The sequence below is a fragment of the Poecile atricapillus genome, chromosome Z (assembly GCF_030490865.1).
Source record: "Poecile atricapillus isolate bPoeAtr1 chromosome Z, bPoeAtr1.hap1, whole genome shotgun sequence".
In the NCBI taxonomy this organism is placed as follows: domain Eukaryota; kingdom Metazoa; phylum Chordata; class Aves; order Passeriformes; family Paridae; genus Poecile; species Poecile atricapillus.
This window is the reverse complement of record NC_081289.1, coordinates 28,623,221-28,649,948: the sequence shown is the minus strand read 5'-3', so window position 1 is coordinate 28,649,948 and position 26,728 is coordinate 28,623,221. Positions and strand designations below refer to the sequence as shown.

Sequence of the window (26,728 nt, the reverse complement as noted above, 5' to 3'; positions counted from 1 at the left end):
ATTTACAAATGAAAGGAACGCCTTCTTGGTGGCTGCTATCAGAGGTGTCTGACAAGCTGCCATGTGTTCTGGATTGCAGATCGCTCTGTTAATTTGTTTGGTTTCTTTTTTTTCTCTTTTCTTTTCCTTTTGTCCTTGTAATGAGAGAAGAGGGAAAGAGTAAGAAGTTCCCTTACCCCAAAGACTGGGGGGTGGCATCACAAAGACTCTTCCCCTCTTTCCTCCATAATTTCTTCAGTGAAATATAAGAAAATATTCCCCTCACCAAACCTGCCCACCCTCTCCTCACACACTTTGACTTTAAAGGTAAAACCCACCCTCCCCCCTGCCTCAGCTTAAAAAATAAATAAAATAAATAAGTAAATAAATAAAAGGCCTTCTGTTGGCTTAAAAAGAGAACAATAAGATAAAATCAACCATGGTTTGGTGAGGAATGTGAGAGAGGTGGCTTTCAGCTCCAAGAAATGTGGCTTATAAAGACGGGGCTGCCATCTCCCTCCAGAGTCAATCTTCAGAATTCCCAGTCTTCAGTGTCCCCATGCCCTCAGCACAGGACTCTCTCAACCCTTCACCTGGTGAGCCATGGTGATTGAGACACTGGGACAGACCCAGGATAAGCTGTAGAGACTTTGCCATATCTCTCAGGATGGGAGAGCTCGGTCCACACCCCCACCTCAGGAGACAGATGACATATGAAAGGTGTGTTCAGCTTCTCACTCCTACCATTTCTCCTTTTCCTTTAATTTAACTTGCATCTAAAATGATACAATGGAAAGAAAAAATACTCTTATTGATACTAAGTGCACCAGGAAAGCTGTCACTACAACTGCAGGGATGGGAAACCCTAGGCTATTCCAGCTTTACACCTGTGCTAGTATCTCTCTTTCACACAGAGGCACACGCACATGTACACGCACATCTCAGCTTTGCACATCTTCAGTCTTCAGCACAAGTTTCTGTGCTCTCTGGCATTTATTCAAGCACATCCCTTCCTAGGAAGACAAGCTATGTACTTCCTCTGTACATTCAATAGTAAATATACATATGTATTTCCCATGGGTGCATACACCCTCCTCCCATTTCCACATGTGCAAGGAGGCATTGAAACAGTCCACCAGCACCACCGCCACCACATGCACCCTTCTATGGCATTTCTTTTTTCCTTTCCAGCATTGGCAGAGGCCACCCGCTTCATTTTGTTGCAACCTGATGGCCAAGCATAGAGAGAGCAGAAGGATTAACCTCCTTGTTTCTCTCCCATCCTTGCTGAAAGGATATGCCAAAATGGGTTTGGTGTCCCCTGAAGTGACAGTGAAAAAACTCCCTACCTTTCCCTACTCTTAAGCTCTTTTCTACTCTGTTTGTTCTCCAGAAATCTCATAGGATAGTGGGTTTATTTTGCTTTCTTCACAGACATTTCAAGTATAAAGTTATCGTATATACTCACATATAGGCAAACCCATACTATACACTGCTCCCACCCTTGAAGAATGTCAGAACTAGTGAGCAGCTCACAGCTAATGAACCAACCCTATTTCTCTTTCCTCAAATCCTTATTTCAGTGCAAACCAGCATCTTTTGTCTGAGTTTGGGAAACCAACCCGGGAGTCAGGGAGGCTGCTGATCAGCTTTCTCAAACTCAGACTCCACTTCTTTTCTCTCTCTCCCACTGGTCTGCCTCAGATTCAATGGCTGTAACAGCCATACTGAAACCACTAGCCTGACCTGCAGACAAATCTTCTCTCCCTCCCTCGACACCCCCCCAGCAGACAATTCAAAATTTTAGTGTAAAATTTCTCAGCATATACGCATATATATATATGTATATATTATATATATATATATATATATATATATTTCAGCCCTAAACCCCCATAGTCTTCACAAAATAATGTAACAAGAACCTCAATATAGCTAACATATAAGTGCATCATCAAGTTAGTCTTGTTATTCTCCCTTCACTTTCTCCACGTCCAATACTACCCTTTTCTAGGCAGTTTTAGGAAGAGTTGCCTGAGCAAGCATATTTTCCTGCATGTCCATTACACTGCTGCTGCTGCCTCCTCCCGCCACACACACATAGATGTGTGCACACATGCCTTTCCCTGCTGGGAGCCAGCAGAAGTCAACACTAAAGTCACTGCTGCTCCTCCTCAGCCCACCCCTTCCCTGCCTTTTTCTCTGCTTCCTGAAACCACGAGTAAGGATATCCAACTCTGACATCACTGTAAAGTGCAATGGCCAGGAATGGAGGAGAATGGGAGGAGCAAGAACATGGAAAAAGAGATAAAATGGGAGGCTTAGGTAAGGAGGAGGAAGAGGGGAAACCAAAGAGGTGGCACTTGTCACCAGTGCTGCACTACTCACAACTCCAGTATCCCACAAACTAAGGACGACTCAGGAGAGTAGCTGATGGGATTGATCCCACCCCACCCTCCCATGCTCCACATACATCCCCAGTCCCTCCCCGCGCTCTTCCCCTCTCACTCAAACATCAGACTCAATACTGGAGAGTTTCTCATAAACATGCCCGTTGCTGGAGCCATTGAAAGCCCTGGGGTTTTTGTTGTTAGGCACACAGGGGTTGGACTGGTTCCCTATACAGATGTCCTTCTGGAAACGGGCTGGCACAGCCCCATGAAGGGCTGAGACCACCGGCTTGTTGGTGGTGACAATGGCTCGGAAGTCTGGCCTGGCTTTGGGCCCTCCTGCCACCACAGGCTGCCTGAAGAAATAAGATTTACTGCCGTGGAGCAAGCATTGGTCATCCCCAAAAGTGGGGATGAAAGGGTTTTGGGTGACCCGGTCGGGGTAGAGCGACTTGCTGAGCATGTAGCCCCCACTGCTGCCGGGGTTGTTGTGGTGGTGGTAGCTGGTGGCGGGCACTGAGGACTTGTTGTTGGCAAAGGTGGTCTCACTGGCTGGCATCTCAAACATGTGGGCGTAGGGGCTCCCCTCCAAAAAGCGGCCCTTGTCCTTGAGGCTGACGCTGCGGGGGGCCAGGGCTGAGTCATCCTTCTGCAGATCCACAAAGGTGTCATAGGAGTGCTGCCGGCGGAGTTTGTTGCGGTTCTTCTTCTGCACCTTAGAGGCAGAGTTGGAAGGGCTCTGAGGATATTTGGAGGAGGAGGTGGCACTGGTGGCCACGGGCACAGGGGCAGGCGGCTGGTCCAGCTCTTGGAGAGAGTTGTCCTCACTGATGTCATACAGGTTGCCCGCTTTCTTGCAAGCCTCACAGCGGATGCAGGCCTGGCGGGTGGAGTTCTGCCCCACCGTTGATGGTGTGTAGTTGTGCAGCTTAGAAGGGCAACTGCGGCAGAAATTAGCCCCGGTCCGGTCTTCCCAGTCTAGATTGGTCAGGTTCTTCTCCCATGGCGCTGGGACCCCACTCACAACACCATGCTTGTGCTCATTGCCTCCACCAAACTCGCCTGAGCCATGCTTGTGATGGGCCCTGTTAGTACAGGATCCACCCCCTCCTCCTCCCGTGTCGCGCTTAAACTCATCTCCCCGTTCTTTGTAGATATCTGTCAGGTCCACGTGTTCCCAGTGCGGTGAGTTCTCCTTGGTCCGAAACTGATCAAGGTAGAAGTCCCGTAGCCCTTCCTTGTCCCTGAAGTAGCGCTTGTGGTCAGGCGAGCGGGGCGGGCGCCGGCGGTAGGCCAGCTCTATCTCATCGAATTCCCTCCGGGACTTGGCGGAGGCTGGACGCTTCTTCAGGCTGTCCTTGTACTGCTGCTTCCGCCTCTTGGCTGCATTGCCCTCAATGTTGCCATAGGTGACCGTGTGAGTGGAAATGTCAGAGACATCTGAGCGGATCAGGTCATCGTGGGTCCCACTGCCCCCGTAACGGTCACTCTTGAAGGAGAACTTGCCATAAAGGTCACCCAGCTGGCTGTGCTTGGCAGGGGGTAACCCCAAGTCCAAGGGCTTCTTCCCGATGGAGCGTGACTGGGCATTGAAGGGCGGGTTGTCACAGTCATAGAGCCCGTCAATGGAGCTGGTGCTGCCAATGCTATGGGGGCGGTGGTGGTGGTGGTAGTGGTCCTGATACACATTGCTGTCCTTCAGCTGGAGATTGCCAAAGGTCCTTTCCACCTCGCTAATATAGTCACTAAAGAGGTTCTCCTCGCAGGGGGGGTTGTTGTAGGATTTGCAGTCTGAGTGGGTGAAGCTGCGGCGGTGCTCAGAGATATCATAGACAGATGACTCGCGGCGGATAAAGTCCAGGGCACTCTGTGGTGAGCCATTGACCCCTGACAGGTTGGCCATGTTCTTGGCTGTCCGAAGCAGGCGGAGGATGTTGGAATGGGTGTTGTTCATAGTTGCTGTGGGGGAGTTCATTGCTGACTGGCGTTCTTCAATGGCCACGCCATGGATGCAGCTGTAGATACCCTGAAATGAGAGAAAGCAAGGAGGTGAGTGGTCCTGCAAAGAATACACAGAGGGGGAGCTGAACTGGGAAGCACCCGGTGCATCAAGAGTGTGTTCCTGTAGGATAGTAGGGCCTATCAGCCTTCCATCAGGAAGCACAATCAAATCAAATGGAATCAGATCTGCTCTACCAACCCTTGCTGTTCTGACTCTCCTTCTTGACCCTCACATTTTTCTTTTCCCTCCATTTCTCTTCCTCTGCTTTGTTTCAAGTTGTATCTCCAGGATGCAGGAATGCCTGCTTGCATCTGTAAGAGTTAGTCAAATCTAGTAGATATAACACAGAATTGCAAATGGGGACAATAATATCCTTGGGAATAAAAGAATCAAGACAAATGATTCTGTGTGGACAAGAGGATGAAAGTCAGTTTCGGCCCTTGAAAATCATCTGGGCATCAGTGAATCAACAAGACAGGAGCTATCTTAAAAAGGGAACAGCTTCATTTGTCAGAAACTTAGCTACATTTATCACCAGCGCAGATTAGAAAAGGAAACAGAGAAGGAGCAGAGCTCTTGAATAGGTATTTAGGTATTTTGCATCTGACTATTGACTGAGGTACAATAAAATTTTTAATTGCATTCTGTTAAATTTAACAGTGATAAAAGGCTCCAAATTGACACCCCCAAAAGCAGAAGTCCTCTATTCAACCTCAAATCAGACAACAGAAGGGCCCAATTCCTTCACGTTCTCCACAAGCTCATTTTACCCATGACTGTTTGTGAGGGCTAATCCCCAGGAACAGAACAAAAGCGTCTCCTTTATCCCCTGACCTGACAAATGGTGCCCGATGATTAATGTCAACTGTGAAATGGACACCATCACATCATGTCATCATGGTTTCTCAGCAGCTAGCAGATGATTAACACTTTTCAGACCTTTCACCAACCTGGCCCAGGTCGAACAGATAAACACAGAATAAAAGAATCTGTTCGTAGCTAAGGGTCACCAAACACAATGCCCCATCTCATCTACAGACCAAACCACATTAGAAACTAACAATATAGAAGAGAGTCTGTGCCCTTGCATTCAAAAGGCTTTGTCATTTCTCTTCAATATGTTATGCAGCAATTATATACTCCTTGTACAATCAAAGGAAATTCTGCTACAGATGCTGAACTAAAAAATGCCAAGATTTGACCTCACTTCAGAATGGATCAGGAGAAAGAAGCAGTGGCTTCAAAGAAGGAAAATAAAGCTCCAAATGGGATACTGCTAGCAACCCTAATAGTAGAAGATGACTCAGAAATGGCTAGAATCTACTTTAAATGTAAATGTTGTACCCTAAGGCAGATTTGCATAAAGCAATTGCTAAGTTTATGTGGTCATCCTCCATGGAAAGATTTCTGCATAGTTCAGGGCATAGCTTTCAGTTAAGGACTTCTCACTGTCAATGAAGGCACACTTCTAGTTAACAAAAGGTCAGCTGAAAAGCTGCAATTTAGAGGACAATGTAAAACTCCCAAATTCCTAATCATATTATCCATCATTACTTGATTACATTTAGGGGGTCCCCAAATTTGGCCTCTTCACAACTTGCTTTGGGGTAGCAAGCAGTAACAGTTAACTTGTCCTTTCCTGTGTTTTCATTTCCATGTGCAATTTCCATTTCCTTAACTATAATCCATCAGAGACCAGAGATGTCACAGAAAAAATTAACATGTTTTTTTCAACATTAACAAAGCTGTGCAAAGATGACACTGTGCAGACTGCCACCTGTGTATTAGACAGTCTTGGTGGATATTTCCATCTCCAGTAGCTAGGACTGTCTGTTTGTCCCTGACAGCTAATGGCACTCACCCTGCTGATGGAGAAGACCACACCAGGCTTGCCAGAGCAGACGCCCATGAAGCAGTGGCGGAATTGCCAGTAGAAGAGATGCTCACAGATGAAGGTGATGAGACTGAGGGCCATGGCTGCTCCCAACATGTAGAAGACACCTGCCATGTTATCTATATCCAGCTGACTGCTCATGACCTCATTCTTCTCATTGTGACAAATGCCAGTGAGCCAGAGAGCTTCCAGCTCCTCCATCTCCCCTAGAATGACAGATAGGAGGAAAGAAACAGGTTAGATAATACTGCAATGGCTGAAGAGCTCAAACAGGGGCAGACTGAAAGCAAGAAGCTGATCTAACGTAATTTCCAGTCTCCACGTTCTTTTTCCACATCTGCAACATCCATAAAATATCTTGACTGCCCTTCTGACCAGGGCAAGTGCCATTTGTCACAGGAAAGTAAACAGGATTTTTTCACAGCCTGATATTAGCCATAACAAGCTGTACCAGAGGACAGCTATGACACTTGCTGGATGTCTGCACTGAGATACTGAAACAGTTGTCCACCAAATGACTGAAGACCTGGCCTCACAAACTTCCACTTTCATTAAGTCAATGAAGGGAAAAATTAGTGACTGATAGTGATAGACAAAAATTAATCACTTCTAGATGAAAACACTGTATGTTTCCAACTCGAAATCAAAATATTGATTGTTTTCAATCAATTTTTTTTACCATCATATCCATAGCTCATTAAAACTAGGTGCAATGTTCCAAAAATATTTAAGTATTTTTACTTGTTTTTCCTCCCTTCAATTTTGTCCGTATTCAACACTTCACACAGCTTTGGCCAATCAAAAATTTTACTAATTTGTGTCAGCTAGGAGCAAATGTTCTGTACTCTAATTTCATACACCACTTACTACCATTATGGTACTTTCATGAGGGGTGAGAGAGAGGTAAACACACATGCACGCACATACTGGGACATTCAGAACAAATTTTGCAGGATGACAAATTGTTTCATGTTGTTAGGAAAGTTAGTTTTTCACATTTTCAATTCCAGTCCACTGGCAAGGGAAAAAAATCCATATATTTAAGTAGTTCCATAACGGAGTTTTTGAAGCTTTGTGGAGAACTTATGTCCTTCTCTGAAATAATACATACTAGGCTTTTTAAGAAACAGAACAACCTATCTGTCAGGTGGCCAGTTTTCTGAAGTATGTCCAAGTTATGTTCTTTCCATATTTATAATACCATATGTTATTTCCAGATTTCAGGAGAGAAAAAGAATACTTATAAATAAAATAACCTGTGAATTTTATTTATTCATAAAAAGGGAAGATTTTATGTGAAATGGAAAAACAGGAAAATACTTCCTAATAAATTTTTTTTCCCATGGACAATTTTTGTTAATAGCAATTTCTCTGTAAATTAAGATGTGAACTGAGTTACTATAATGTTCTAATTAAAATCTCATTCCAAAATATGCTTCTGAGTCTCAAATTCTTCCTTGGGGTTTTTTGTTTTGTTTTGGGTTTTTTTTAGGTTTTGGGAAATTTGATCTAGCTCTTTCATCCAAAAATATTTATCCTTTAATTCTGTAAACTCTGCATGGATTGGTCCTGTCTAGAGCTATAAAGTACAGAATAACCACAGACAGTCTGATATAATTAGTGGGTTTGGTCATGGCAAAACCTCAAAGCTAGTGAAAAATTCACACCAGAAATCTTGCTTTTACAAGACATTCTTCACATAAGACATTTTTCAAACACACAGCTGAGCTTGTTCTATGAAAACTTTAGTGCTTTTGGCACTGCTTTTGATGATACCGCTACCCTGCATCAACAACATGAAAGAAGTGACATCCTCGCATTTTTGGTGTGTTGCCTCTAAAAAAGCCCCATTAATAATTCCACATTTTCAACTCACATCTGAAGCACCAGAGCTAGAAACTTCCATTTCTTGCACGCAAAACTCGGTATTTCTTAGGAAAATTTCAGCACTTCTTTTTCTTGTCACTTACCATCTCCAAAAAGCTGTAGAATCGCAAGATCAACCTGGCGCTTCCAGCCTGAGTCCTTTTGGATGGCAATGCCATAGCCAGTGGAGGCAAACACTTTCCCACTCCCAATCGTCACCAGCTTGCAGCCTTCATCTCTGCCAGCCATGTAGTTTAGCACTGCTGCATCATAAATGAAAGCATCCAACTTCCTGCACAGATGCAAGAAACAAGAAGGTAGAGTACAGAAAACATAAAATCTCTATGAAATCAAAGGTGGCTTTAGTCAGCTAAGGAAGAAATTAACCTCTTTCAGATGGACTGTAATATGTTATGTAGAATCATAGAAAGGTTTGTGTTGGAAAGGATCTTAAAGACCATCTAGTTCCACTCACCATGACATGGGTGAGAACACCTTCCACAAGACCAGGTTGCTCAGGGCCCTGTCCAGCCTGGCCTCACTCCTAGGGATGGGGCCACCACAACTTCATCACCACACAGTAAAATGCCTCACCACCATCATGCAAAATCTTTTTTTTTCCTAATATCTAATCTATCTAATCTTTCAGAGAAACCATTCCCCTTTGTCCTGTCACTAAATGCATTTATAAAAAGTTTCTCTCCAGGTGTCTTGTAGGTTCCCCTCAGGAAGGTCACAGTTAGGTCACCCTAAACCCTTCTCTTCTGAGCAATCCCAGTTCTCTCAGCCTTTCCTTGTGGGAGAGGTGCTCCACTCTTTTAATCATCTTGGTGTCCTCCTCTGGACATGCTCTTACAGGTCCGTGTCCTTCCTGTGCTGGGGACCCCAGAGCTAGATGCAGCACTGCAGGTGGGGTCCCACCAGAGCAGAGGGGTAGAATCCCCTCCCTCATCCTGCTGCCCACCCTGCCTTGGATGCAGCCCAGGAAACAATTTGCTTTCAGTGAATACACATTTCTGGGTTGTATCCAGCCTCTTGTCCACCTGCACTCCCAAGTCCTTCTTGGCAAAGCTGCTCTTGATCCCTTCATCCCCCAGCCAGTGTTCATATCAGGGATTGCTCTGACCCCAGTGCAGCACCTTGCACTTGGTCTTGTTAAATCTCATTAAATTCCCATGTGCCCACTTCTTGACCCTCTCCAAGTCCCTCTGGATGTTGTACCCAACCTTCAGGCGTCATCTTCACCTTCACCGTAGTTGAATAAAATCTAAGCCTAAAGCTGTCTTAGAGGTGAATCTGGGTTATGAATGAGGATCATCTATTTCTTTCTGACTATTTGGTAATCGTAATTTCTGATCTTAAAGAAAATTTGGAATACAAACATACAACAAGATAAATGAAGAGGAAGTCAAGCGGATCTATATGCTTAAGAATAGCTTATATTTCTGTACTGACATCTCAAAAGAATCTAAAATGCCTTATAAAATGCATCAGTATTAGATAGCAAAGTAGGTCTTGAAGTAAGGAAAATATTTTCTCCAATTCAAGTGCTGGCATGACTTAGCTGAGAAAAATGAATTTTTTTTCAAGTCAAATACAGTCAGGACATTATGTTTGACCCCTCAGTTACTGTGAAAAATACTACCAGATCTTTACCAATGTCAGCTGGCCACAACAGCAGCTTTAAGGTTTACCATGCTGAATTGGTTATTGTTAGAGAATATTGAGCTGAAAATCACAATAAAAATTCTGTTTCAGCACACAGAAATCCCCACTATGGGCTCTGCAGAGAGCACAAGAGCCTGATGAGAGCCTTTTCAAGCAGCAACAAATTGATTTGGATCTGGGGGGCAGTCTCCTGAGGCTGCATCTCCCACAAACACAAAGATGATGAGTAAATCCTCCCACTAGACCTGAAATGAAATATTTTCTGATAAATGACCTAAGACCTTCCAGTTGCACATCCTCTCTCACATATTATGTTTACAATACACCTCCTGCACATATATTTACAGTACGGTGATTATCTCAGTTCAAGTGCTTATCTGTGAGGAAGTCTGTCCAAGGGTGAATATGAAGCCAGGTTGACATCTATCAAAAGTGAGGAGCTCTATTTCATCCATATATTTCCAGGACAGTGCATATGTATTTCCTGAATGATGACTATCCTGGCAAATGTACCTTCCCAGGATGATATCCAACAATGGTACAACCATTTGTAATGGGCTGTGGGCCTCTGAACCTGGCAATCAGGTTTAGGAATATTCAGTCAATCTAGTAATTAAATTGGCTAAACATCTGAATTTGTGCTTTGGAACGAACTTTCTCATAAGAGTGCAATATGAGTGTTAAGCAAAAATGGTTTTTGTTCACTGGGGCTGGGCTCTGATAACCAAAATGGTCAGTTCTGAGAGGAGGTCTTTAATTACAAAGGACAAAGGCTTGCAAAATGTCATTTTGAGTTAGGTCCTTTGCAGGTTCACTGTTATTAAAACAGGATGAGCTATTCAACCATGCTTTTTGCTAACGATTTTTCCCATGTCTCCAAAATTACCCAAGGAAATGCTTAGATTTTTTATACTTTCATATTATTCAAATAATGTTTTGTTTAGCCCTTGATACTAAAACATTCCAGAGAGCAGGCTACTTCCAAACTATTTGCTTCAAACCTACCTTCCATTACATTATATTAGCTGGTGATACACTGGGGTGGGATTAGTCTGACAGCTTCCTGATTAACATAATCTTTTATACACAGAAGGAGGGAAAACAAAGGAATTTCCAGATGACAATATAAATGATCTGAGAAAAACCTTTGTCCACAGAGACCTGTAAGCTTTTCTTCTGTATGTGTAAAAAGCCATCAGCATGAAACATCTTGATGAAGCAAGGTCTTTGGGACCAATACACACATGGATTATGTACACAGGGATACACTAGATCCTTTTTTCCTTTTTTTTTTTTTTTTTGTTAATTCTTATAAACACAGCAAAACCAGACACTCTTATGCACATGTCAATAGAAAAACCTGGCAAAAAGAACCACAGAGTCACTCTCCTGTGTTACTGTGCTATGTGTGTTCTTGCTATACTTTCAACCATGGAATGATAATATAAGCTTATTTTTCAAACCCTAAAAAGTAAATATTCCAGACAAGCATGCAAAAAGTCAGGTTTCTGCAGTGAGTAAGCATGCAAGAAAGCCTCACCCAGTCTTCAGCGAGAACAGTGCATCGTCCACCCCCCTCTGATTGAACTTCACCATGTAACTGTGCATTTCAGGGTAGTTGTTGCGAATGTTCCTTTCCGTGCTGCCGTTGGGAACTGTCCCGAAGCGGAAAGGGGGTGAGAAGTCATTTGGTTTCTGGAACTGAAGAGACAAAAAAAGGAATATTTCTCACAGTCTTTTAGATTGAAGCAGTCATCTGGTTGGGAGAATACCGGAAGGTTGATCTGATTTTATTTTACTATCAGGTAGAAAACATAATTGAGAAGATATCCTATTTCACTGTTTTCAAACATGAATGTCTCCTGTTAATGCCTAAGAAACAAGAAATAAATCTGAGCAAGCTGTTCTTTTTCTTCACTCTGAATTAAGTGCATTAAATAGTCAGTGATCAGAGATTAAATAGGTTAGATAAAATGAAAGAGGAAAGGGAAAATGTAACAGTGGTGCTGGAACACAGTCAAGAAACAGTTTCCATTAAAGTCTATGTGATGTGCTTTTTATCCACAAACTGTCATTTAGTTCCTAAGAAGTATCTTTTTCAGCACTGTGGATGCCTTTACACTTCCTGGTTCTGACAGAGGTAGAAAAGTAATTAATGAGAAAAGATGCCTCTCAGCACACCTCACACCCACTTCACCAAACAAATGATCAGCTTTCAAAGTTTTGGGCAAATGTCCCAAATAAAAATGCTGTTAGCGGCTGCGAGTCACTGGTAACATTTGATGCCCAGAACAGAGCTGGCAGAACACTCCAAAGCTTTTGCTGCTCAGAAGAAATACATTCATCATAACATTCCCCCACGGCTGCAAGCCTGTGAGATTTTATATGCCACTTGCTTAACTCAAGTCATAATCAAAGCTCTCTGGGATTTTATGAGGAGTAAAATTTAGACCGTCAATTATCAAGACTGCTTAAAACCCCTAGAACCAGCAGATGAGAAGGAGCACAGAACTATAAACCAGGAACAGAATAAGCAGTAAAGAAAAAGATGCAAAGGTAGGTTAAATGGAAGGAAGCCTCCTCCTCTCTGGCTATATCAAGCAGTAGCTTGTCTGGTGTTATTTCTTGACTCCCAACTGTGACTGTGTATTTCTGTGATCCTGAGAAGCCACATTCTAATGGTCAGACCAAAACCATTTAACAGCAAGAGTGCACCTGGTACACGAATACATGCTGTCATTCACTGCCACCTTCTACAGGGCTGCAATCCACAGATAGTTCTAGCTTAAAACACATGCAGATGAGCCTTGCTCTTGAGCTCTGCTTAAAGCCATTTTGTAACTTGGTCAACTCAGCTGAGGAGGTCAGAGCCCCTAAAGCAGTGTACTCCGCTCACAACACCTCAGCCATGAGGACAGCCAGAAGCTGGGTCTGTGGATAGATGAACACACTGTTCACCTGTTTCTGTGTACCAGTCAACTCACCTCTCCAGTTTGGATGGCTAACATGGGCTAACTTGTATATGCATTTGAGTGTGTGAGAGAGAACATATATCCTATTGCTTTAAGCCAATAAAAAACATTGGGGCTGTTTTTCTGAACTCAGGTTAGTGCATCACCAACAAAACAGAAGTTTCATATAGCATAAAACAGACAGTAAGGTGTCTCTCAGAACTTTGTCACACCCTCTAGGGAGGAAGACAAACTCACAGCTATCAAAGACTGTAATGAAAGCAAACTTTGATGGGAGAAAAATCACTGCAGCATGCTAAAATTATTCTTTTTTACTAAGCTGATTAAAGCAGCAGCCTAGGGGACCCATCACAAGGAGGGCACTGCCACGCCAGACACAAAGAAACAGTCTCTCCCCTGACATGCTAAACCAGGAGATTGCAGTGTGGGCAACTTGCTTTTCCAGAGGCTGCAGAACCCCACTGTGAAGGCATACAGGGCATTCCCATTCCCACAGAGCCCTCCAACAGAGAACAGTCAACAGGAGAAGCATCAGGCAGACTCGACCAACATTTGTGTGACTGAGTTTTGGCCATTTTATACCTCCACCCTCCATTCCCAGTGACACAATCTCTACTTTTGTCTGCTTCCATCATGATGCCTACAAACTGGAGTAAGAAGGATTACGAAGTCAGGCATTTCCCTGTGATAAGGAATATAATCCCAGCTCTGAACTATCTTTTGTCCCCACTCTGTTCCAGAGCCCATAATAGCAGCCACAGGTGAAAGGCTCCAGATTTCATTTTTAAGCTCCTGGGCAACCAATAAATAAATGGAAACATTTCTTTTGTAAGAAATTACTGTTTCTGGCAACTGGAAAAGCACATTCCTAGAGAAAGAAGTCAGGTTGATGACTTCTTCAAATTCACATAATATTCATTCACTCACCAATCCTTACCTTCTGCTCATTCCTTAATCAGAACAGATCTTCAAATGCAAATTACTCTCCAGACACCAACATGCACACACACTTCAGCAATAGCTTGGTGAACAGCAAGACAGGAAACAATATGAAAGGATCCATATGGGGCCCACACCAGACAATTTTAACTTGAGTACCCAAGAGGAACACAGATCCCCAGTTAACCTAGCTTAATGTTTCCAAAGCGGAAAGTAACCAATGTCCAGCTGACTCCACAGTCAATGCAGCCAGAGATAAAGAGCTACTCCTTCATATCTGAGAAGTAATAGTAAAACATGCATGCAGCTTTCTGATAGGTGATAGCAGTTCAAAAATCCCCATGTGTGTTTCTTGGCAGTAAGTGGGCACAGCTCAGCCCAGGGCTGAAGTGATCTCCAGTGAGCTCTCCAGAGTCAAAAACTATAGCATCATTCTTCACTTACTTCTGTCCCACACAGCTCATCCTGAGGGAAAAAGAAGACATGTGAGCCTTCCCCAAAAGTTCATGGGACAGATGGGGAAGGAGCGTGTCCTCTTCTGCCAACACTGTAGAGGAATGTGTGGAGAAACTGGAGGTGATCCATAAGGAGGAAAGTTAATTGACAGATTGTCAAAGAGTTCAGTAAGAAAAGCCACTTGCTTGATTGCTCCCAGGGGCTGAGATCATGGGCCTGGATCATAAGTATCGTTCCCAGGGAAGCAGCACTCTTTGGCACAGACAGATGGGTCTATGAGGAGTCTGAGACATGAGGGAGGAGCTGATGCACAATGCAGGGGCCATTACATGGAGGAAGCCTGTGCAGAGGTAATCTCAATGCTGCAGTGAACAGTGACAAAGGAATTAACCACAGATATGGACACAAATGGTCAGAATGTAGATTAATGAGAGAACTGTCCCATTATTTAATGCAAATATTTCTCCTGTCAGAGCCCTAAGTCACATCTACTCCACTCCAGGCATCTGTGGAGTCCTGTGAGGTTCTGACAAAAAAAAACATGGTGGTAATAGGGGAAGGGAAAATAAGCAACTACATCAGTTGCTGAGAAAACCCAGCTGTACAGGGTCTACAGTTGTAGGAGCCCACATTACACTTGCCTGTAGCAGGAGTCCTTTCCTGTTGCCCAGCTCTACCTACCTCAAGGGGTGACTGCCTGTGAGGGAACCAGCAGGGCTCAGCCACAGTCCTGTACCCAAAGAGCCCCAGGCAGTGATGTACCCTACTTGCATCCTCCCACTTATTCACCATGGAACGTCTGTTGTGAGATGCTCCCCTTTTATGTACCCAAGGTGATGTGCACATCCTCTCACCCGTGAAAGAAGCCCCACTTGCTTCACATCAATTGTGAAGGTGGATGCTAGAGATGGGGGCAGAAAGCAGACACCGAGGATGCCTGGAGTGGCTCTGCGATATGAGATATCTGAGCTCAGAGCCCAGTGGCTGCCTGCCTCTTCAACTCCTCACTCCACAAACTGAAATCAAGGAGCATTAAGTGCAAAGCAGACCCTGGCTTTGGAAAAGTAACCTCTCAGAGCCAGAGAGCAGAAATCTTCCTTCTCTGGAGAGCAATAAACACACAGGCTGGGAGCTGTTAGCACATTTGGGGGGGAGAGCTCCTTTGCCACTCCCCTCCACATCTCGCCATGAGAGCTGTTGACAGCAGCAGTGAAAGCGGGTTTAAGTGACTCGGCTGGCAGAGCTGTTTCATTAGCAATTTGGAGCCATGCCGTGCAGAAAGCAGCATTGTTCTCAGATGTTCGGATATCAATCTGCATAATGAAACAGGTGATAGGAGCTCTTCCCATTCATGCAGCAGCAATTGGAGAGGATTTAGAGATGAGGGGAAGGGGTTATGTCTAATTGGCCACAATTAATTTGATGAGAATATTTTTTTCAATATATTGTCTATCACCAAATGGATCCTACAGAAAAGCACATCTGCACTTATTTATCTGCCTGATGTAGGCCCTGTTTACACTGTAAAGTGTTTGCCAATAGCATTGAAAGCAGTTTCCCAAACTCAGCAAGCTCTTGCAACAAAAAGGCTCTTTTTTATCAGCCGATCTACTTTTACACTGCTTAAAAAACCCCAAATCAATACACTGCTGAATAACATAATCAGCTGGTAGAACGTGGTGCAAGGGTGGGTGCATGGGTGTAGTGTTTTACCCTTATACAGCTCCTCTGGGATGGCTCCTCACACTTTTTAAGGCCCAGACAACCAGTTAAAGTTTTCTACCACAGGAAGCTCTGACCAATTAAAGAGACACAAATTCAGCTCCTCTGCTACCTGCAAGTCCTAAAGAACTTAAGTCCATGTTAGATACTTTGAGCTCACTTCATTTACCCAAAAGTAAGTGCCAAGCTGAGATGCCTAGGGAATTTCATCCTGGGAACAGGTCTCTCATAGCCCCTGTGTCAAATTTTCCCACCACCTGAGGGTAGTTTGGACACTCCAGTACACCTAAAATAGCTCAAGACATCTACATTGGCCCAGACGAATCTAGCCACTGAGCCATTCAGTCCTCAGGATATCTTCTCCCATCAAAAGCACAGAGAGCCAACCACTATGGGTAGCAAGAAGCCTGAAGTGCCCACCACCCTCCTGATGTATAACCTCTTTGCATTGCCCAAATGTCCTTGATTCTCTCCTCTTGTTCTGGTTCAGCTGCATGTCACTGCAGCCAGCTTGCACCTTTCTTCATTGCCTGAAAATCCAACCAGGCTGTTTGCACAGGAGCTTCCTTTAGAACCTTAAAAACTGAAGAGTGGGTTAGTGGTTTTCAGGTATAACTCTGAGGTAGCTCTATGCCTGTACTTAAGTCCTGATAGGCTACACATGTCCACAGCAGCATGTCTTGCCCTAGCTGCCCTCTGTGTCCTCTGTTTCAGCCAGGAAATTAATTCCTTCACAGCTAATCAAAGATAAAAAGCTTGTTTTTTTTCTTATTCCCAAAATATATAATTTTTGTCCCCAAGCTGCACCACGAACAATGCCACAGAATCACAAACCTGGATTTGACTCTGAGAAGATGGCTTTTCCACCTCTATCTCTCTGGTGACTCTCTCCTGGACATCACCATTCCTGACAGCTCTTAATCCAGCCCACTGTGGAAGATGGCTGATGCTGGAGACTCCTCCATTCCCTGGACAATGCCCATCAGAGCTTTACTACTGGAAAGTTCTTCTAAGTGTTTGAACTAAAGCCTTCCAGCTGCAAATACAACTGCAATGTTTTCTGTTATCCATGGGCAGGGAAATACAAATAGTTTCTTCTCTGAAGGTGCATTTTATGTTTTTGAAAACCACTGCTGCTCCTTCTCCATGTTCTTTTACTGCAGCTAAAGAAGCCCAGTTTAATCTTCAGTCTTTCTTTGCAAGCTGTATTATATGGACCTGCAACCATTCTTGCATCCTTTTGCTGTATCCTATAGGTCTTTCCTTGACTTATCTTTGGTTGGTGAACACACTCTCCACCATATCAAGAACAAACTGATCAAGACCCAAAGATACTGAGGGAATATTACAGTAAAAAAGCTTGCAGTAAGGCAACACAAATAATGCTAGTGAAACTCCATGCTCATAATTACTCTTCTCAGGGCCTCTCTGTGATATATCATGTTTTGTCTGTTCTTCATTTTCAGCTTGCAAGTTCTTCAAAGCTGCAACTCTGCCCCGATCCCAATCTCCATTCAGGTAGTGATCAGTTTGTTTCTGAAATGTCAATCATCATTGCCAGCACCATATTCAGGGTTTTTACTGTATTCTTTTCTTCATGCAGCTTGGATTGCACACACAGGCACACGCACGCACACACACCTGTCCTGGAGAGGAGGTGTTATACAGATTTTGAGCACAGAACTTTCTATTGTTGATGACATGGTGCTGTAGACACTTTAAAATCGACAAAATTGCATCCCAGCTAGGAGTGTGCCAGCTGTGTCAGCCCAACAGTATAGGAGAAAATCACAGTGCAAACCTAAATTTTAGCACTGGTACAGGCCTGTGAGGAGAGCAGACTAAAGCAACTGTGCTGCTCATTCTCTATTATTAATGACTCTCTTGTACAGATACTTCTTGAGATTCATTCCTAAAGCGTTCCTCTCCCCTCTGCACAGTCATGTAATTTTGACACTACAGACGTTTTTTATTTCTAAGGTGGAACTCTCAGCCATTTCTAAGTGACTAAGTTTTCAGATCATCCTTTTACCCTAGCTCTTTTTAGTTCCCTCCTGCATTCCCTCACAATAACATTCTCTGCCTCCTCAGCAGTGGCTGGGACTCCTCACAGCTCTGAATCCAGCTGCCACATCAACTTTTCTTGAAACCCCAGTTTCTTGTCTTCACTAGTAAAACAACACGTCTTGATTTGTAATCAAACAAAAAAAGGAAGCTAAAATAAGGGGGACTGAACAGCACCAAATCCATTATGTCGATTTTGGGAGGACATAAAATTACATTGTACTCCCTCAGACTTTGACTTTGTGGTTTATCTTATTATTCAGTACCCAGTGATGTTTCAAATTCTCTGTCTTGCTTTGCATAGCGCTTTCACCCATGAATTGCTCTAGATAAGTCCAAGAAAGGAGTTATCAGTTAGTGCAGCTGACTGCAGTGAAGTTGGGAAAGAATTTTATTAAAGTCCCTTTTGAAGAAAGACATAGTGTGGGTCAGACCCACAAACAAGAAAGAAAAATATCTATGAATGTCTGTTGGTGAAATATGGACACGTGCAGGTCAGGAAAGGGAACAGAGCAACCTAGTGACAATGCAGGGGTGAGGCAGGGCAGGTGAAAGCAAAAGAAAAGAGTTCAAATATAGCAACTTTAAAAATAGTTGTCCTTGCAAAATAACTGAGATGAAAGCAAAGATCCAATTGGTGGAAGGAGTTTCCATCACATGCGGTTATTGCCAGAGCAGTGCACACAGAGGATTGTGCAGCCTCTCTGCAAGCTGGATTGCTGTGTACAGACCTGCTCTGTGCCTCTTCTGCACAGAGCTGGAGACTGAAAACCTTGGGCAGTGCAGTGTCACCCCAAACAGACCACATGTCGGAGATCCCACCTCTTCCATTCCCTACTTGTGCTTGCTGCCACCACACTGCCTTTCTGCTAAGGTTAACAACTTCAGATGCACCAGGTCTGAGGGGACCTCTTCAGGATCTGACCACCACGTACAAACAGAGTCCACCCACCTCCAGCACACCAGGAGTCTGCTGGGTCAGCCAAGTGAATCAACATTGTACAGATCCGGGGCAGTTTCTCCACCCAACAGGTAATACTAAAGCCTTAAATATTCCTCAGGACACATCTGCCAGTTTATAGGCTTCAAGTCACTGTTAGGCATCCCTCAAGCTTGACCAGAAGTCTGCAGTGGAGTCACTGAGCTTCACCAGTCAGAGCCAAAAGCTGCTTGCACAGCTCAAGTGGTAGTATGTATAATATCTGAACACCACAGTCATATCTGTTGCAATGAAGGGTGCTATGAAATCATAGCTACAGTACACTTAACTTTTGGTTGAGTGAATGTAGAGGATGGAGATCACCTGTTTATCCAGCATCAATCATGCCATGTATTTAATTCTTGAAAGTTAAGCTTTCTTGGAAGCTAAACACAGCAGGACAAAAGGTATCTACTGAATAATCCCAGGCAAACACAAAAGATAAATTCCTGAGGCAGAAAGATGCCACTTACTACACTCATGTTAATATCATTAGGAGAGTAGATGTTCATTCAGAGGAAGAAAATTAACTGATTAGAAAGACCTTGAGAGGAGAGGTGACAGCTAAGTACAGAGGAATTTGAAACCTGCTTTGTTTGCACATGAGACAGCTGGTTAACAAATTATGAAACACTCTGAGAAATTCAGAGGATATAGTTTGATAGGGGAGCAATTCCATTTTTCAGCCATTTTCACTAACAAAGAAAGGTAAGATCCTCCTGTCTTCCGAGTACTAACAGTAGCCAACCTACTATTGTGTGGGTACTACCCACTGGGCAGCAGGGTAAAACCTTGCACAAGCCTGGCAAACCTCCAAAAGACTTCACAGGGACCAGAATTTTCATCCAAGAAATTTTAAAAGCTTAGTAATCACTCTAGTGCAATTTCTTAAGCACATCTGTAGGGGAGGATGGCAAAGCAAAAGAGCAGGTCACCTCAGACAGGGCAGCACCTTCTCAGAGCTGGGAGATAATGCCTTCCTTTAACCTTCTGATGAAAGCTGCCTCCTACCTGGAAGTGAAAGATGGAGAAATGAAAGCCATATCACTCCCATGTGAGTCCTGGGGCACTGAACTACACCTGAAGTAAACAAGTCTACCAGGCCATGGAGATTTAGAGGAATTTTGACCTTGAGTAGCCAATACCTGGGAGAAGCAGGGCTTCTTTCCATGCAGTGAAGTAAAAATGCCTGGAAAGATACAGCCTGCCAAATATTTATCAAGTATATGTATGTACATATAACTCTAAATGTCACGGTCACTGGGCATCAGGAATGAAAGTGTGGGAGTACAGCTGTTCTATTCCTTTTTTTTTTTAATCCTGCAGATCTCATATTCCCATCCCTTCCCCACCAGTAATTCAGCCCTGATCATTCAGTTGAAGGAGGCCAGCTCTCATCTCTCAGGCTGCCAAATTTTGGTGACAGGCCCATTGTCTTTTATTTGACTGCAAAGTGCCAAGTACATTTATGGCACCATATAAATAATAAATAAAAATATTCATTGTTTCCCTCTCCGCTGACTTATACTGATGTGAGAAGCAGGACAATCCTTTGCTTCCCTCTCTCCCTTATGTAACTCTCCAAAGACAGCTTTTTCCAGACTGCCAAGCAATTAGCACAGAAGCAACCAAATTTAACCACTACCTCCAAAGGGGGATAGCTCCAAGTGCTGGTGAAAAGGAAGATGAAAAGGAAAGGTCAGTGTTGACCAAGGCCTGGGAAAGGCCAGGGTGCTATGGAGGGGGAACGCAAAAGCTGCAAGCTAAGGACTACACCACAGCCCCATCACCAAAGTCCCTCATCCAGCAGCTTTCATGTGTATCTTCAACAAAGCCCAGGGGTTTGCATTTCTTCTTTTCCAGCAAGAATGAATTAAGCCTACAGTCTGACTTTGAGTATCCCCTCCCCTTGCACCTTACCTGCTTAAGTTCCCAACTAAACTGCATTTTAACTGTCAATAATCCTGAATAGCCCCATTAGAGGTTTTTACTGTCATTAAATTGTACAATGGGGTGGAAGGGACCTTAGAGATCATCTAATCCCAATCCTCATGCTGTGGGCAAGGACACCTTTCACTAGCCCAGTTGCTCAGAGCCCCATCCAAACTGGCATTGAACAGTTCTGGGGATGAGGCATCCACAGCTTCTCTTGGGCACCGCTTCCAGTGAATCACCACCATCACGGCAAATAATTTTCTCCTAATACCTAATTTAAACCTACTCTCTTTCAGTTTGAAGCTTTCACCCCTTGTCCTGTCATTACATGCTCTTGTTAAAGAAGTCTCTCTCCATCTTTCTTGTAGGTTTCCCTTCAGGTACTGGAAGGCCACAGTTAGGTCACCCTTAAGCCTTCTCTTTTCCAGGCTGAACAATCCCAGTTCTCTCAGTGTTTCCTTGTAAGGAGAGGTGCTCCATCCCTTTAATCATTTTGGTGGCCTCCTCTGGACTCACTCTAGCAGGTACATGTTCTTTTTGTCCAGAAGACAGCAACCCCATAGCTGCATGCAGCACTGCAGGTGGGGTCTCACCAGAGCAGAGCAGAGCAGAGCAGAGCAGAGCAGAGCAGAGCAGAGGGGCAGAATCCCCTCCTTCATCCTGCTGCCCACGCTGCTTTGGATGCAGCCCAGGATACAGTTGGTTTTCTGGGCTGTGAGTGCACATTGCTGGGTCATATCCAGCCTCTTGTCCACCTGCACTCCCAAGTCCTTCTTGGCAAAGCTGCTCTTGCCCCAGTCTTTTTTGATACTAGGGAAGTCCCTCCAGATGAATAGAAAAAGAGAGAATCATGAGAGATCAAGTGAAGGCTAAAGCACACTGCAGCCTCCTTGCTGCTCCACACTGTACAGTGCTGAGCTGAAGAAAAACAGGAGAATGACAAAGAAACTAAGACTGAAGCAGGGGGGAAACAAAACATGCTTGAAAACCCACTGACTTTAAACATTTATAGTCTTAAAAATAACTGAATCACATTTTAGCACACAGGCACAGAGGTTTGTTCCAAAGAGCTCAGAAAGCCTAAAAATTATCCCACTACAAAGACTGCAGAATGTCTAAATCTATGATAAACAGACCCATCTGTGACTGCAAAGATTTGTCTGAGATTATATTTATGTGTACAATAAATGTAAGTCACAAATCAGAAAGATCTATTACTAACATATGATATACTGTAGCTATTTAAAAACTATTTATTAATAAGAAAATTTTAACATAATACATAGTGACACACAATACACATGCATTATGTATGTTTACACATAATATATAGTTACACTATATGGTATTTTTAAGTACTTAATACTATAGCACTTGATAATTTACAAGGAGATGCAGAGAAATAATCAGATTTTAAGCCATAAAATTTCAGCCTATCAGAGTTCTGAGTTTTCTACACTTCACTATGAACCAGCGTTTCTTGTATTAAGCACTAGATGATATCACTCTTATTGATAAGGGTCATATTTAAGCTAAAGGCATAGTCCAACTCATTTAGAGGGAGATGTACCTCTAGGAAAGCACTGTGGAAAGGAATTCAACTCCACCCCACAACATAAGATCTGGAGATTCAAGAACCTCTTTATTTTGGGGAAGTTTCTTTTGTCAAGTAAGGTGCACCAGATTTATGCATTTTGGAACAGGTTATGACTTATCACAAGACAACAGGATTGGAAGTGGCATGGACCTTCTTCCGTCTGCCTAATTCATAACTCCACAAAGGTGTCCTGATAATAAAAATCATACTGCTATTGAAAGATTGCGTACTTTCTGCCTTTGGACACCACCACATAAAACTTCCTTTGTGTCCTGACGAAATGTGTGGAAGTACCACAAATGTCAGCTAACACTAAATGTTTAATCCCGTGGAGGATCTGTACCGCCTCCAAGCCATCCAGTTAGACAATCTTCCTCTTACAGAGCTCACAAGGCACAAGACTGACCCTCACTTTTAGTCCACTTGAAAAATGTCTAGCTGCTCTGCATTTTCCCTGGACTTCTCCAGAGCAGGTATTTGTTGTACAAAAGCTGCAAGCTCAGGGAAGCATTTAAATTCAATCATGTGAATAATAGCCCATTGACTTTAATGTCACCACTCATGAGCACAAAGTTAAGCACACGCTTAAGTGTTCTGCATATCTGGGATCCTTGTATAATTTCGATTTAATGTGCTGCAAAGTACAATGTGGGAAATAATTCATTTTTCAGTTTCATAGCCAAGCATCTACTACTTCCAGAAAAGAACAGATCCTTTTATTTCTGTAGGTTTTTCAGTGTTTTTCCGTGTAGGTTTTGTATCAACCTGAAATGTTCCATTCACCTCAGATCTACCTATGTTGTTTTGCCTTCCAATTATCTCAGTCTGTCCCCTTCCTTTGTTATAGAAAAAAAAAAAAAAAATCCACCTTTTTTCCTCTTAAATGTAGGTCAATTTTATGAGTAGTGCCTTTAGAAAGTGACATGTCAAAATACATGTCAGAAATAACAAAGTATTTTGCATAAAGTACACTAAAATGAACTATTTTAGAGAATATCAGGAATTCCTTCTGCCTTCTTACACTCTCCTCAAGTGTTTTTTCAGTAAAAATAGTGGCCAGTTTTAACTTCAAAACCTACCTTTAAAAAAAAAGAAACAAACTCGTATCTATTAAAAAAATAACTGACCTACACTGCATTTGTCTCAACATTTCATTAACGTCTTAAAAAGCAAATAAGTCAAATACATGTGAAATTTCAGCCATCTATATTAATTTGCAGGCATGCATAAATCCATTTATTTCCTTTTCATGTCAATTACAAAATTACCATTTTGATACTTTATTAGCTTCTTTGGCATTTCAAACTAATTTATAGGAAAGGATACTATTTTTTTATTATTATTAACCTACTGCCTCCTAAATCATGTTATTTAAATGCCCTGCTGGCTGTCCACATTTGATTTTATTCTATTACTGCTGTATATGAATGGAAATTACGTATAGCTATTAGATTACTTCACACATTAGTTCATTTTATATAATCTTTCCTGTATTTATTGCCTTCGTTAGACTGAAATACCGCAGGCGCTTGTTTCTCTAATGTGTCTGAAGCTCTCCCGCTAATGGAAATTGGGTTATATCTTCTGATTACACTCAGATGAAATCCAGACCCAGGAGCTGACTGCAGTATTCTGCGACAGGCCCTCTTACCACTGGGGCTTTCCCAGAGGTCAGGGCAGCAGCAGCCCCCCCACATGCATCCTGGATGGATACAGCCCAGCAGAGCATGCAAAGATGGTCCAGCTGGGCTTGCTGGGAGCTGGCACTGCCCCTGCTAGGACCACCTCCACCCCTTCTGCTGCACAAGGTGGAGGGGGAAGGTGCTGCTTTACCAGGAGGAAAGTGGTTCATCACACCACAAGCACAGGGAGCTGGAAAGGAGAGGCTGTCAAGATCAGGACTTTTCCTGCAGAACTCATGTGGTCAGTGCTGCCCTCAGGCAGGAGCAGGTTTCTCCTCTCACAAACTGCCCAGAGTTAAGAGCTAAAGCTTGATGTATGATTTAGCAGCTCCCAAGGTTAACATGGGGGAACTAACAGCCATCATGAGGTGGGTTCCTGCATCAGCTCTGGCACCTGTTTTGAGCCAGCTATGCTCAAAGGGTGGCATTCAGCAAAGGTTGATGCCCAAAGGGTGAGCATCACCTGGGACAGAGAGAGAGTGGCAGAGGTCCCTAAGTTCATACAGGGGTCTCCAGATGATTCAACCTGGTACCCTGGGACAGAGGCATCCACTCCAGTCCATCTCAGACAGATGAGCTCAAACTTCCACAGGAGCACAGTGGGAGCATGACTATAGTCATTGTCTTGCATGCCATTAGGAAGTAAATGCTGGGGCACAACCAAGACATCATCCAAGTCCTAAGACACCTGAAGCATTTCAGTCTGCTTTTCTGGGGAAGTGGCATGCCGGCAGCTGTAGGCACCTCTTGGAGTGGTTCTTCCCAGGCAAGACCTAAGGAAGAGGGTCCAAGGAGACCCTCAGGGTTGCTGTTGCAGAGTACAGCCAGCCTGACCTTGACAAGTGCACCCCAGACAGGTGCAGTATTGGATTTTGTGAGTGCATCTGGCATTTTGGCTGCTCTACAGTGTCAGTGGGACACCTTCCCCAGGTACTGTTGAACTACAGAGACATCTGCAAGCAAATATGGGTCCAGGCAAGTAGAAACAATATCCTTTTGTTATTTCCACTTTGCCTATTGGCTTGGAGTACATCCTCCACTGAGTTCTTCTGCTGGACACAGGTGCCCCTACCAGCTGATGGAGAAGGCCAGGAGGCTAATCTGCCTGACTTTTGCTGTGGACGCCCGGTCATACGTTGGGGATAAAACAGATTGGAAGCGACAGTCTTTCCTCTTGGAAAATGGTCTTTCCCACCTGGCTTTGAATAGTGACTGCCTCCTTTGAAAATCTGAACTGCCTTTAAGCAGGCAAGAGAAATGAGGTAGAACACAGTGTACCTCCATGGATGTGGCTGTACCCTTCATCCTGGCCAAGAAGTGCATTGAGAAGGTGAGTGAGTTGCAAGCACTGTGCAGCCTTTGGAAAAGGAGAAAGATGAGATTCAGAAGAGTGATCCTACAGGGCCCTTTGCATTTTCAGAGAGTAAAATCCACGAGCCCAGTAGACCAAGCTCATTCACGCACTTATTTTGGATGGAGTTAGTCCCACCTGCCTTTATTGCCCAAAGGCAGCTGTTGGCCTTCAGTTTCACCAGCCAATTTTCATTTGATTCCAGATGCGCTGGTAGATTGTAATCTTACCCAAATATTGTACTTGCACCAGCAGCTATGTTTGAGGTATACCACAATTCTCTGTGTGCTATGGCCTTTCTCTTCCCCAAGGAAAAAAGCACATATGCTTTAGCATAGCAAAAGTAAATACAGGTACATTGGCAGAGAAAAGTAGAAGAAAATGGCCTCAATCCAATACACACAGGTGGCCCTATGGTGAAATCAACTAAAACAGGCCTAGAAATTTGTATCCAAAGGCTCTATGAAGCTCCAGGAGTCACTGCTTTCAAATGATATTTCATGCACATAGCTCTGCAGGTATGAAGAATATCTTGAAAAACGTGAAAATGAAAGCATGTTCTTTCCATGAGCCTAGGCACAGCCTGAAACACTAGATCACAGGTACAAACTATCCCATTTAGCTCAGACAGTTGAAAACCCACTGATGACAAACTAATGTTACCTCTGATAGGGCTGGCTGGTTTTGAACATCATCTTTCAATCTGAAGGAGCTCACAGCTTCTAAGGAGTCTCTGCAACAATCCCCACCTCACAGGAAAGCATCCTTCCCTCCACCCCATCCTCAACACACTACATTGAAAATGAGGAGACAGTATGAAACAGATTGAGGTCAAAATTAAAACAAATAACAGGAGCACTTCTGCACGGGTTGTATTATTCTGTGCCATGTTTCATTCCGGGGGGGGAAAAAAAAAAAAAAGTGAGAAAAACTCCTATGATTAATCCATCACAGAATTTCCATCCTGCTGAACAGGATGCATTACACACAGGAGGCCTGGCCACAAATTATTTCTGGACTGTCATCAGGGACACAAAGTCAGTAACTATAACCAACCCAGCAGCCGCAACTGACACTTGCAGCCCTCCTCTTGCTGCTGTCCCCGACAGCAATGTGTGCAACCCGTTGCTATTTGGCTGCCCCGCAGTGGCATGACCCCTCAAGCAGCCGCAGTGACTGAGTAACAAGCTCAGCATGGGCAATCAAGCCTCACAATACTCAATTCCTTGTGA

General features: G+C 43.7%; 1 protein-coding gene across 1 annotated transcript in view; it reads right to left on the bottom strand.

Annotated features, from left to right (window-relative positions):
• Positions 1–2,478: 2,478 nt before the first annotated feature.
• Positions 2,479–26,728, bottom strand: part of LOC131572866 (glutamate receptor ionotropic, NMDA 2B) — a 176,420-nt gene continuing 152,170 nt past the window's right edge. Inside the window, exons 10-13 of the mRNA XM_058826274.1 lie at positions 11,340–11,500; positions 8,236–8,423; positions 6,233–6,471; positions 2,479–4,395 (exon numbers count right to left, since the gene is read on the bottom strand). Of these exons, the coding sequence (XP_058682257.1) occupies positions 2,488–4,395; positions 6,233–6,471; positions 8,236–8,423; positions 11,340–11,500 (2,496 nt within the window). The 3' untranslated portion in view covers positions 2,479–2,487. The remainder of the gene's footprint in view (positions 4,396–6,232; positions 6,472–8,235; positions 8,424–11,339; positions 11,501–26,728) is intronic.